Source organism: Taurulus bubalis (assembly GCF_910589615.1).
Source record: "Taurulus bubalis genome assembly, chromosome: 3".
Taxonomy (NCBI): domain Eukaryota; kingdom Metazoa; phylum Chordata; class Actinopteri; order Perciformes; family Cottidae; genus Taurulus; species Taurulus bubalis.
The window spans coordinates 27,017,314-27,031,452 of NC_136591.1; the positions used below are offsets into that span (position 1 = coordinate 27,017,314).

At 39.8% G+C, this 14,139-nt stretch overlaps 1 protein-coding gene across 1 annotated transcript in view; it reads right to left on the bottom strand.

Annotated features, from left to right (window-relative positions):
- Positions 1–328: 328 nt before the first annotated feature.
- The window catches only part of utrn (utrophin), a gene marked incomplete at its 5' end in the record, with an annotated part of 158,691 nt that continues 144,880 nt past the window's right edge, over positions 329–14,139 (bottom strand). Inside the window, 6 exons of the mRNA XM_079215612.1 lie at positions 329–1,741; positions 2,891–2,916; positions 4,891–4,974; positions 5,257–5,332; positions 8,501–8,738; positions 11,390–11,551. Coding sequence (XP_079071738.1) covers positions 1,733–1,741; positions 2,891–2,916; positions 4,891–4,974; positions 5,257–5,332; positions 8,501–8,738; positions 11,390–11,551 — 595 coding nt within the window. The 3' untranslated portion in view covers positions 329–1,732. The remainder of the gene's footprint in view (positions 1,742–2,890; positions 2,917–4,890; positions 4,975–5,256; positions 5,333–8,500; positions 8,739–11,389; positions 11,552–14,139) is intronic.

A 14,139-nucleotide genomic window follows, 5' to 3' on the forward strand; every position in this document is an offset into this window, starting at 1 on the left:
CATGTAATAATGATACAACCCCTCACTGCACGATCAATTCCTTTGACAAATAGTAACGCTACGGTCCCGGCTGGATGACACTAAAGAGTTGGCAGTAATGAGGCCTTAAAGTCCTCAATAGCAGGTGTGGGTGTATAAGATGGTTTTAAATGCAAGGCAAGTACTGCTTGTGAAAACACTTCAAGTAGTGGAATTGAATTTCTGATCAGTGTTTATGAAATTATGTTAAGATATTAATCTATTAAGTTATATCTACAGCCTCAATCTACAATTACAGGCCTAACGATTAGACTAACTAAAGTAATACAGAGTGGAGACGCACTTGTTATAAAAAATTTATTTAGAATAAAACGTAGCCATATTACACGTAGTGTGGTCAATCTATTTTACATACCTCAGGAGAAGTGACACAGTTCTGCCATGGTACTGTCCATCATGATGGGAATCATTAAAATCATCCCCAACATCATCATCATCATCATCATCATCATCATCATTAGTCTACAGTCAGAGGAGGTTATAGTAGTGTTGTTCAGTCTCACAAGTTTTACAGGATAGCATATAGCACAACAACACAACGCAGTGAGGGACCAGTGCTAGTAGGCCAGTGGAAAAACCAACATCAGATAAAGGAATATTTGTCATACCGCGCGGCTAGCTTCATCAGGCCACAGACCCATTGTGGTACAGTAATATATTTTATTTTTTACTTGGCACCTCCTCGTTGCAGTGTACACCAATACAGTAAGCTACAGCTTAGAAAGCTAAACCAGGTTGTTCTTGTTCTGTAAATGATCACAACTGTTTTAAACAAGTTTACAAACCACAAAAAAACAAAACTGTGTCTATGAGTCTGAGGTAGCAAGGCAATCATGGCTTTCCTCTGATTTCTGAACATATATCTTAAAAAAAAAAACACTATTCTACATAATGACGACGGGCCTCTTACAAACCCAAATTCAGAACAACTTTAGATTAAAATTATTCTCCAAAACTTCACTCTTTATACACAAACCCACTTTAATTTATCAACTCTGATCTCTTGTCTTCTACACGTGGAATAACAAACTGTATAGGCACAAAAGGGGTAAAGTTTACATGAACAAATCGCAGTCGACACAAAGTCTGCCGCCGTATCGATGCTTTAAAGGGGAGCTTGACGTCGAGCATGCTACAAGATAGATTTTCAAAACAAAACAGAGGCTTGAAAAGTGACAGTCGTCACAACAATAATCCTTTCGGCCACTGTATGTTACTACTCAGGAACTGTGCGTGCTCCCAAACATGGAAACCTGTGGCTACTTCCATTGACAAAAAAAAGTGGGGACTTGGAGGGTACGAAGCAGTGGAATGACAACATATGTAACAGTTTGATTCCCAGTGAGGGCAGAACTCAACAAGAACAAAATACTCTCAAACCACCCTCTGGAAAAACAAAACAAAAAGCATATTTTTTACTATACAAAGCCCCGTGTCCATATACTCATCTGCATATCTAAACAAATCACTGACAAATGTTGAACCAAGTTCAGGTACAATCTACAGTTCATAAAATGTACAGTTTGCATAGTACAAGACAAGTAAAAGTAAAAGTAGTTAAGTTGTCTGGTCCTGTGCGTCTTTGGGATCGGGGGGAGGGGGGTTGTTTGAGAATGGTCCTGTCTCCTCCAGCACTGTGCCCACACTCACATTAGTGCACACACACACACGGCATCCTCTGTGGTGACTGTCCTCACAATACCTGCAGAAGAGAGAACACAAACCATCATGACATCATCATGTCGGATCAGACACCAAAAAAAGAGACCTTGTAAAATACGGTGCAGCAGGTGTGTGCCTGAAGGGTTTGTTAGTACTCTTGTCTTTTTTATTCATTGCCCAAGTGAAGCAGGTGAACCCGCCTCATTTCCTCTCATCAAGACATCTCTGTGTGGAAATATCAGATGTCCGAACAAAGTAATCGGGTTTGAAAGCCGGTAAATGACTGCAGTCCCTCAAGCCAGTTACTGTCCATTAGGAACTCGGTGTGGAGGAAAGGGAGGAGGTGGGTGTGGATGATGCAGGGGAGATTTTACAAAACATAGCTGTCTTCTCAGAAGTGAAAATAGGCACTCAAATCTATTCACCCATGCCTTTGTGTGAAAACCAATAGAAAGTGCATTGCACTGTGTTTGCCAAGGACAATGGAAAAAACTAAATACCAGTAAAAGGAGATAGAGGAGATGTAAAAAGTTTGGTTCACTTCATCTCCTGAGTGTAGAGTACAAAGTGTCTATTGGCTTTATAAGAGTAATATTGAACTTGATTTAACTTTAATGTAGAGGTGTAAAATACTGAAAACCCTTAAATTAAAGAGCAATGGTTAACAAAGAGGAAGCAGAAATAAAAGGCAAAGTGTGCGTCTGCTAACAGCCACCACTAATAGATCACCAGCACATAAGCACATAACTGGCGTGTAAAAGTATTAGCTGTGTGGTAAGGAGCAAGCCGAGCAGTACAAATACAGTGAGAGAAAGTAAAGAATGGTGCAGTGGGAAGAGGTCAGTGGCAACGGCTTTCACAACACCTCTGTCCCAAAATGCACCTTGGTTTCCGACTGTGGAAATGAGAGCAGCAGCTAATGGCACTCCAGATAGATCAATTAGCTGTCTCTTTCTCACAGGCCACCAAATGTGGAGGGCTGAGGCAGGTGAGGGAGACATTGAGGGAGCTGCTTTTGTAACAGCCACTGTAATTACCTCTAAAAATGTCGCCCTACTCAAAGTTCCCTCACCTTTGCCGATTACTTAAACCCGTGAAAACACAAACGGGAAAGCAGAAAAAGTACATTCCATACAAGCTGCAAATACAGACTGATTTATAGAACGATTGTGGAAAAAGCTTGATTTACCTGTGGTCTTGAGGAGAGGCTCGAAGCTGCGGAAGACAAAGCAAAGAGACACGAGAGTAGTTTAACACTTGGATTCCCCAGTTCATCATCTCTGTTTAAATTATCAGCCTGCCACATATTCGTGCACACACTGGGCTCTGTGCTGCCTCGGAGCTGTGCAGTAGCAAAATGCTTATTATGCCGGAGCGTCTACTCTGCCAGATTAGAATGGATTTTTAACTAAAGCCCTCATAGGAGTTTTGATTCTAAAATTCAAATGCAATTTAAAGTCAGTGAGCTTTAACTTTTTTCGAATCTTTTTTCAAATCTTTTTCGTTTATTTCTCCGTTTGATGAACATTCCCAGAGGTGGATATTCCTTCAAATTCAGCTATAAAGAGTAATGAGTGTCGAAGGTTTTTCCTGTTCATATAGAATACCAAATTTGAATGATAACCAACGAAACCTTGAGGCTTTATTTAAAATCTATGTGTTGGAGAAAGCACTTCATTAGAATAAAAACTGCAAAATCACACTGCTGAGGAACCAGCATGCACTGCACAAACCTTCATAGTAATTATAGGAAGAGCCCACTCGATATAGCACTCTTCAATGAAATACAGGACAAGACCTTTGGTATTCATGGCTACAGATAAGAGCACAGCTGCTCCAGCTGCTATCATTTACAACCCACAGCACACGCACACACAAACCATCAACAAAGTCCAATGACAGTTTGAGGTAAAAAAAAAAAAAGATGGAGAAAGAGGACAGAGAAGACAAGGGGATCAACAAAAGCAGAAATACAGAGAGGAAATAAAGGAGACAATTAGAAGCTGTATGATGAGTCAATATGAAAATGTAAATTATGTTGACGGCCTCAGGACAGAAGCACCGGTTATCTCCGGTCTCAATTTCCTGTTTCTATTTCATTTATTGTTGCTGCAACATACAGCTTTGGCACGATGAACCTTGTAGAAGATGTCACAGATGTCAGAAGTACTAACATGGATAAACAAAATAAAATACTATATGAATTGTGAAATGGGGATTTAGATTTTCAAGAATTTATTCGATGTATGTTAAACATATCTACAGATTCCAATTGAATATTGATTTAATAATAAAATAATAAATGTAACATAAGAGTAGAGAAGGTTTAAGCTGAAAACTGACACTTTTTGAGATGAAATATTTAGTTAATTAAATCAATTAATAGACATAATCAGGGCTGCTCAATATAACGATAACATATGCATATCAGGATGTGAAACTAGATATCGATTTAGATTTAGGATATGATAATATGGCACAAGTGTCGTCTTATCTTAGTTTGTTGGCTACATGTGAAGTTATTAACTAGTGAAGACTTTTCTAGCTGTTTTATTATCCTTTACCCTTCTAGTCATTATATCAACATTACTCATGACTTATTTAAAAATCTAATCTCATGAATATTTTGTGAAAACACCAATAGTCAACTCATCAAACAATCAATATTGAGGTATTTGTGCAATAATATCTTGATGTTTGATTTTCTCCATCTTGCTCAGCCCTAAAATTAGGGTTAGAACATATTTTGATAACTGATCAATCAGCTCAGTTTTGTTTTTTTGTTTTTAAGCAAACATTTCAAAAATGTTCTACTTCCAGCTTTTCAATTATGAGGATTTGCTGCTTCAAGTTGTCACATAAAACAGTTAACTGAATATCTTTGGGTTTGAACTGTTGGTAGAGATAAACAAGTGATGTGAAGGTGTCATTTCGGATTTTAGGGAAAGTTTTCTACTATTTTTTACTTTTTATAGACACATTTAGAGAGGAAAAAATGTATTGCTGTAAGGAGGGTAAAAACCTGCCTCATTCACAGATCTGTTTCGCTTACATTATTTTTCCCTGCAAAGTACAAAGTATGAACAGAGTGACATGCACTACTTTTCTGCTGACCAGCGTCCTTGTGGCGAAATACAAATCTGCCGACAGAGGCGGAGCAGAGACGGTGGGAGAGAGGAGGAAACTTACGACTGCATGCAGGGAAGGAGTTGTTAATCTGCTCCATAACATCTGCCAGGTCAGAGCTGCTGTGGTGGGAATCCAGCAACTCATCTGAACACGCACACGCACACACACACACACACACACACACACACACACACACACACACACACACACACAGGGTTCAGTTACCACAGACCCGCTTCAATATGGTTCCGTACCACATTTAGCAACAGGTTTCCATTTGCAGATACACGTCGGAGCAATATTCAGTGTACCTGCTCAGAACTCCTGCTACATCCTGTTCTTAAACTCCATATCGTCATATATGAAGATCAATGGGAGTGTGTTATTGTCGGGGTAAACAAGTCTTTTTGAGCTTGAGTGCCTCACCTGAGTTTTCAGTAAGTGGTCCTCCATCTTGCACAGTTGGAGAGGACACTCCATTTACCCTCAAGTCCATCTCCGGCTGAGAGAGAGAAACAGAGGAAAGACAGCAGAAAAAGAAAACTCCATTATTATAACGTAATTATTCCGCTTGACAACTTGAAAATTAGCTGTGCTTCACAGCGCCAGGCGGGGACAAGGGAATACCAGAGGGCGGCACAATGAGGCTGTTGTTGCGTGCATAAAAACACGTCTCTACCATTTCCCCGACTAGTTCAGTGTGCTACAGTATCAACCACATCGTAGGACCCCAAAGGACATTTGAATACTGTTCTAGCTATTTGTTGTTCTAAGAGTTATTTTATTGAGTGCAATGATAAAGGATTCCTGGACTGCTAACATTAACAATTTAAACCTAAGTCATGACTACCCAGCAAAATATATTCCTCTGTTATATATTCATACATGCTGTGTCCACAACTACAGCAATAATATAGGTTTCCTCACTGAGGGAGGAGACTTGACTTGCACATCCACAGTTTTCCTTTCTAACACATTTGGAAATCCATCTCAACAGAGGCTGATGTGACTGACATTAAAGCAGCCGCCAAAGGTGCTGCAGTAGCAGACGGTGAATACGGATAACCTAGATTTATCTAGCAATGTTTATATTCACTGTATTTTGGTCAGGCTCTTGTCTGTGAAAGATTGCATCACTGTTCTTTTGGTTTCTATTACTATTCAGTGCTGTCTTCACTATGACTATGGAATACCTGTTGTTCCCCAAGATGCCCTGAGTATCGATGAAGAGACCACTTCAGACAAAGAGCAGAATTTAAGCCTCAGATACACTGATGATGTTCATTCTTTACGATACAAATCAAGCTTAAAGTCATGGGTGATAGTAAAAGTCTGATGAAAGCAATTTGTCAAACCAACAAAAGTATATCACAATGACAGTAAAAACTAGTAACTCTGAAAAACATAACCAAACAGTATCTCAGACTATCAATTAGAGATTAGAATTGTGTCATTAAAGTACGGTGGACAGTTCAGATCAATTGGTGAGAACACGCTCCACTGCTCTGATTATTGCTGAAGAGGAAGCTTGATGTCTGGTGACATTTAAGGCAGACTCCCAAACTCCCCTCAGCTTTTCAACTGCAAATCAATGTTACCTAACTCCCCTTCCCTCGTCACCCCTCTTCTTATTCTTCTCCTTCATCTGCTGGTGCCCTCGGCGTTAGTAAAGGCTAACATGTTGGAGACGTCTCTCGAGCACAGCCACCGTCTTGAGGCTCGTCTGAGAAAAGCTAAGGTCAGGGCTTTGGTCAGCCTTCAGGAATGGGAATTTAGTGCGTGTCATCAAGCTGGCTGGGTTTATTATTCTGCAGCTTGGCAGTAATGCTGGGGTTGATGGGAAGACATGTTGACGTATCATTAGGACTCCTGGGACTTAAATGTCAGAAAGCAGAAGTTCTTATTTAGTGTGGGAGTGTTTTAGCGAATGCAGGTAGTTGTCCGTGTTATTAATGTTTGCACTTGTTCAATTGTGAGCAACATCGGAGCAACTTCACTTAGTTAATACAATAACACAGGGGGTGATGACACTGGTACAGAAAACAACTCAAAGATAGTACCGTATGGACAGAAATTGACCGTTTACGACATGCAACTTGAACTGTAATATGTAAAATGTAAGAGTACTGGCCCCGAACTTAAACATTGTTACTCCATGCTAATTACAAATTACTCCACTAAATGTATTTGACAGTTATAGCTACTAGCTCCAACAATAAGACTAACTTAAGTGTTAAAGATGCATTACACAAGACTGGGAGCATTTCCATTGCCTCTCGACAGCTCTCAACATGGCGACGCCTGAGCTGGCGGCTCTTAGCTAACGGTGCTATCATGCATTAAGAGCAACAAAGCAAGGAGAAGCTTGGCTAACCACACACACACACACACACACACACACACACACACACACACACACACACACACACACACACACACACACACACACACACACACACAGAATGTCATATATTGCTCCTTCAATTTCTCAGTAATAATAATTCAATGATACAATACATGATCATCTTACACAGACAGGGGCCATAATACTGCTTCATGAGTACTTTTGCTTTTCAAGATTCAAGACTTTACACTTTTCTACAACACATCTTTTCATCCATTAAAAATCTGCCGAGTCACGTCAGCTGCCTTCCTCAGGCCATATTTGTTGTGAGTTATTACTGTGCCTCTACAGTCCCACAGCTACGAGCGAGCCAATATTGCTCAATCTGATTTGTTTGTTTGGCTTGAGGATTGCGCATTTCTCCCTTTGCACAAACAATCCTACCTCAGTGAGCAATTAGGCCGGGCAAAAACAAATCTGGAATTTATTGATAGAAGGACTATAGACAAATGCTGAACTTCTATGTGGAATGGAAATGATGTGATTAGGATCTAATCTGAGTGTTGATGACCAGGTTTCGTTATTCACAGGCACAACAGCTATAACTAAAAATGTAATGTGTTAGCACGTTTACAGACATCTATGTGTGGACATCTACATGGGGCTAAAGTACATATTTATGTTGATGATTTATTTAAATAAATGAAAGAATCCTTTTATTGAATCAGCAATGCACTTTTTAAATTGTTTTTTTCCTATTTCATGAGTTGCACTGGAAGCTGGTGTGTGTGAGTGAGTCTAATGTGATTACTGCTCCCCAACAATAGGCCTAATGAACTTCAAAAAGACAACTTCACAAGGGAAAACATTCATTTCATTTACTTTTTAAGAACATCACCAACATTAGGACTAAATCAGCAGCTACAAGGATCAGTAATCTGTATTATTATTGGGGGGAAATGTTAATTTACTGGCAGTACTTTCAAATATCACATACTAAAAGCATACTTAATGGTGACAATTCCTACTAACTCGCTTTTATATCACATAATTGCAATTAAGCTACTTCAGGTTCCTTTTCCTTTAGTACCAAAATAACAAGCATTCTTTCTGCAAATTACCTCTTCACAGCTGCAGCTTGAATCCATTTCAAACAAGTCCGCTTTGCAGTTGTCAGGGAAAAGTCCAGAACGGCAAGAAATAACCCTACCCTGAGGACTCCCTATCTTTGTAATATATGAATCTATGCCTTTCTACCTGTGTCTTCTCTCAGCCATAACTTGTGGCTTCTTGGGAGAAAACTGCCCAACAGATTTGTTCTGTCACCTGGTGCAGGAGCTGTCGGAGGCGGTGGAGCTGGGACTCCAGCTGTTTGTTGTGTTCCTCCAGGATGTGCATGCGGGCCTCCAGTCGGCCCTTGTGTTGTCGTAGCAGCTTGGCCTCCGCTAGAAGATCAGCCTCATCGGGATGGGCAAAAGAACCCTCTGAATCCCAGGGGCTTCCAGCGGGGGCCCCTCGCTGGCCATGCTGCTCCTTTAGTTGCTCATACTCTTTCTGCAGGCTCCTGCAAGAGGGGTAGAAAACACAGCTCAAATCTGTCACACCCAAAGGTCAAAGAAGTATTTAGATTATCTACTCACTGTGAGGAAAAGCAGCAATATAACAATGCAGAAATACAGCATTACAGGAAAAAAATCTTGCATTCTAAATTAATCAAGTATTTGTTCTGCCGAAAAATGGCACTTGTGAAATTATACTATTATTACTAGTGATGGCGAAATGAAGCTTCCTGAAGCATTGAAGCTTTCCATCCAATTGGTTCGCTCATGTACCGGAGCTTCATGGAGCTTCATTTGCTCTACTGCGCCACCAAGTGGACAATAGATGTAAAACAGGCAGAGTGATCATAACGACACCATGGCTTTGGTGTGTGAAGCTTTAAATGGAATAAATTATGTTTGTGATGCCAATACATCAATTATTAACTTATTAATATTGTGTCTATCTTTATGATATATTGGCGGGGTCAAAATCAAAACTCGAAACAAATTGGGAGAGGGTTGTGATGTGACTGTGGGTCAGTGGTTAGAATATCTGACTTTCAGTCAGAGCATCGGTGTTTCAAGCCTCAGCTCCGCTTGTTGATGTGTCCAATTTTTTTAAAGTAAAAATAAGAACTTTTCCACTGTGCTGGGCTTTTTGAGACTATTTCACCTGCTTTATAAAACACCCTTTCACAGGCACACATGAATTTGGGTACAGAGAGGAAGGGGGGAAATCCATTGAGTTTCTCTGCCTCTTATATTTCAAATCACACGGCAAACCCACAAACTATTTTCTGAATCAGTCACGTGGTACGGCCGGCTCGCGAGGCTTCGAACGTCACCGCATACGTCATCGACACAAGCCTCGATACATGCTTCACCAAAATCTACCTGGATTACTCGACACGCGCATCGAAGCCTCTACACGAAAGGACACATCACTAATTATTACTATATTTATGATTGGATTATTACTACTGATGCATTAATCTTCAACGTTTTAAATATATCATCAGTACTGCTGGATAGTTTGTTGTTTATGTTCACATGTTTTAAACATAACATCTTCATCTGTAAATTCACTATTAACTCCAGCTTTCAGATAAATGTAGTGGAGTACAAAGTAAAGTACAGTACTTGCATAAATGCAACGTAACACAGACCCCATCATCACCATCAAAACAAAGAACAGAATGGTATTTATTCCTCTTCTGATGACAGAGGCCCAAACCCTTAACTACTGACTGATTGACTCTTTTTTTGTTGACAATACATAAAAATAGATGACATATAAATAAATAAAATACGCACCGCCTCACCAGGAGGCATCATATCCTTGTACAATATTTCCCAAAAGAAAAAAATTTAATAAAGTCCAAGAGTATTGTCGTTCAAAAAATACATTTCCTCTGTTTATTTCTTCATTTGTCATCTATCTCAAGGTCACGGTAGAGGCTACTGTCATTCTCCCTACATACATTACTAAGGGGGGGAAGGACATTGCTTATCCTCAGTGCTAAGTTGAATCTGTATACATGTTTTAGCACTTTACTTGATGAACATGAACATACATGTATGTGTCTACTTTACAGTATGTTCATGCTAATGTTTCTGTCACTCAACGTTATGTATAGTATCTGTACATGCATTTGAATTCATGTACTACATAAAGCATAAATAAGCAATAATTGATATGTATGTGTGCATGCACAGTATGTTTGTAGTAACATGTTCCATTTATATGTTCTATATTATTTCATTACGCTTTTTAAAGGTCCATCTAATAATATTGTACATGCTCAGTTAGTACTAAGACTTGTGTTGTATTCCTGGGAGCCTTGTAAAAATAGATCAGAGGACTTATGTTCCTGAGAGTAGGTCTTTTATGTTATTATTACATATCTTTGCCATGATTTACAAATAACGCTGTTCCTTTTTGTCATGCTGCAACTGCTGGCCCTGGACACCTTCCCCCTTATGTGCTACTTCCTGAAAAAAATATTATCACAAGCTAACTAAGTATTATTATTATCACTGCAAGGCTCAAACTGAGCATTGAAAACCTCCATTCAGAACCCTCACAGTGGGATGCCACACAAAAAAAACACAGTCATGTTTACCTCTACTTTCTGCTGAATGATGAAAAACTCTGAGATAGACAAACACAAAGGATCCCCCACCAAGTCTCTCGCAGGATTCCCGCCTCCCGCGTGCTCGCGCTCTCTCTCGGAGCAGAACCATAAGCTTCTGTGCTTTACTTAAGTTGGCATTCATGAACCTGGCAGTAAAGCTCTCTTCCTCCTCCTCACTCTCTCGGAGTGCCTGTGTATGTGTGTAATCAGTGTTAAATCACTCCAGTCCAGCCGCTCGCTGTGCAAAAGTACCACTACAACAATAGATTGTAGAGTGACTCTGTCTCCAGTCTCTGAGCCGTCTCCATTTACTAATCAAAGCAGGGAGGGACTTGGCGTCTGAGACAGACTGGGGATACGGGAAATGTCTAGATGTTTATGTATTGTGCACTGGACTGTAATGACGACCACATGAACTCAAATGACATCAAGAAGCTGTCGGTAAAAACTCAACGCTGACATGATTGCGTGTTTGCCGACATATTTGGGGTCTTAAACGACTCCTTTTCCCGACTGAATTCTTGTTTCCATTCCCTTACCTCTGCTCCTCCTCCAGACGCGCTATGATCCGCTCCAGCTCGCCTCGCTCCTCCCGCTCTACGGCCTGCAGGATCTGGGCAGGACTCTGGGGCTGACTGCAGGGGGAGCCCTCCCCTCCCAGCGTCTGACAGTACTGCAAGATCAGCGCATGCTCATCGTCCCTGTGGAGGTGAGTTATGAGAGTTATGTGATGAGCGAGGAGCCAAGACAGCTTGTTCCTGTTAGTCAGCTCAATTCCCCTCCTGTTCAGTGGGGGAGGAAGGACTTTGTGCACTTTAAAATAATTATGATGAATTACTTAATGCAAATCATTATGTTTGAAAAAATATCGAGGAATGGATGCTTTGAAATGATCATATAACACAGTATCGCTCTACAAACTGCATAACCAAAAGAAATTTGTTATTGTTTTTCCTTTATACCTGTTTCAGCTAATTCATTATAATGTACGTTAAAAAAAAAAAAAAAAAAAGCAAGCGGATCAATACAAATCTATTCACTCAGCATTCTAATTTAGTTTTTGAAGAAGATCAACTTTATTCTGATTATTTACAGTGCATTATTATATGGCTTAAACATCTGTTTTTCTAGTTCCTGCCTGGCTACTACTTATAACATGAATGGAAATCTATACTGAATTAATGGATATTATAGATTACAGCTGTGGAACATCGGTGGGTAAATGTACCTTTTTTATTCAGCGTTTAATTATCTTTTTTCAAGAGAAAAAATGCATCTTACTGAAAGTACAAATAGAAACAACAACTTCAAAAGAACCTAATCTAAATACAGATTGTGCTTGCTGCCATAATATGCAAGATCTTCAGCTGCTGTGTGTCTGCTACGCCATAAACTCCACAATCCATGGTGGAACACAGACGTGTCAGTCTCTACTATCTGATCAGTGGAATAAGGGCGGGCTGTATGGAGATGGAGGGAGCTGAGAAGAGAAGAAGCCTGGCAGACAGATGGAGAGATATGGAGGGAGAGGAGGAGAAATGGCTGCTGTTGTGTATCTGTGTGTGTGTGTACGTGTCAATCTCTTCACGTGTTATCTCGGTAATCTGAAAGGGGCTGGGAGCTCTTGCCAAAGCTCAGCTGTCACCTTCAGTCTGAAACACAACCTGAGCCTTGAAAACTAAAACCTGGCATGCACAAAAGCACAAAAAAAGATGGCAGACTATTATTTAATAATCCTTTCAATTGCTAGAGTGACTTTAATTTCCAGAGCCATTTTGACAGCTCGAAATGAAGTTTGGCTGAGAAAGTTGAGATGCATGGAGACTCAACGTGTGGCTTCCTATCTACTGCCGACTCTATTATACCATTTTTATTCATGGATCCAGCATCTAAATATCCAGCAGTGCTGTCATTCAATGACGTTAACATCCTGCGGTTATGTAATATTAAAATGAATATATATGACATGTGGTCTGCTAGTACTTTTAACTGAAAAAAGAAATACAGTATTACAACTTAAGATATTTCTGCAGCTTTGGCCATTGTTTCTGTTGGTTATGACAACATATTGCTCACTATAGCATAACATGGCTGCGACTAAATTCAACGATGTCAGAAACACAGGTGTGCAGGCAATAAACTAACCAATAATTCGACCAGAGGATCAAAAAGATTTAATTTGAAAGTGAGCTGATGACAATGACCTGAAATGTCATTACTGGTCCACCATTGTACAGAAAACTGTAAGTATGGTAAGTTTGGTTTACATTTGTTAAGTGCCTTCATCATTTCACTTCAAGTGTGATTGTAAAAAGAAATGTTATTTTTGAAGGTAACTACGGTAAAAGTCATAATTCGTGGAGGACATTTTCGGCAAACAGTTTACCTATCCTGGAGTCAGATCACCGTACTGCTTGTGTTTGCTCCTCCAGTGGACTTCTTTTTAGCAATGTTGCGCTGCATTTCCAGATCATAGCATTAATTTGGAGCAAAATGATACTAAAACCAATAGGAATGGGTGCTGAAACTAAAAAAATAAGATGCAGATTGTAATATAAGTATCCTTTCAGCAAAAGATACTGTAATTCCGTTTAACTAAAACAAATCAAAAGGCAGGTCATTAAATGTAGGTTGGTGCAACTTTCTTTCCATCCCTAATCGTAACGACCAACGAGCAGTTTCTTATTTGCTTTACGTGTTGTGAAGTCAGCTGTTTCAATGACAGAACACTGCACTGACCTCTATGAGCCGAAAACTCTGCTATACTTTAAGTCATACCTCAATCTGTGACATCCAGGCAGGAACTCTTGGCACCTTTTAAAAGAAGCAGTGACTCGCTATAAACTTTGTTCACAGACTCTTATCGAGGCCAGACCATAACTGAGAGCATAATCCCTGGCTATAATGAGTAAATTAATCAAATACACTCTGGAGAGCAAGCTGGCACACTGAAAGAAAGGTTTTCATACAAGACACCCTTGAATTTCACCAAAGGAGACAATCAATGAGTATTCAGAAAATATTCAGAATGCTATTATCGCCGCATGTATAACACCAGAGGGTACGAATAGGAAGCTTTCTCTTTCTCAGAGATGACAGTAATTATACTAATTCATAACCAAGGATTGGGACGAACAGATAGAAAGGTACACAGAATGAGGCTTTCACCTCTTTTCACATAAAAGGAACAATATACCAAGCCAGTAGCCTCTCATATACGAGGAGAAAAATGGTTTCATCATTAACCAGCATAAGCTCCCTGTATGATTTGAAGCATAGGTTTAGAGAG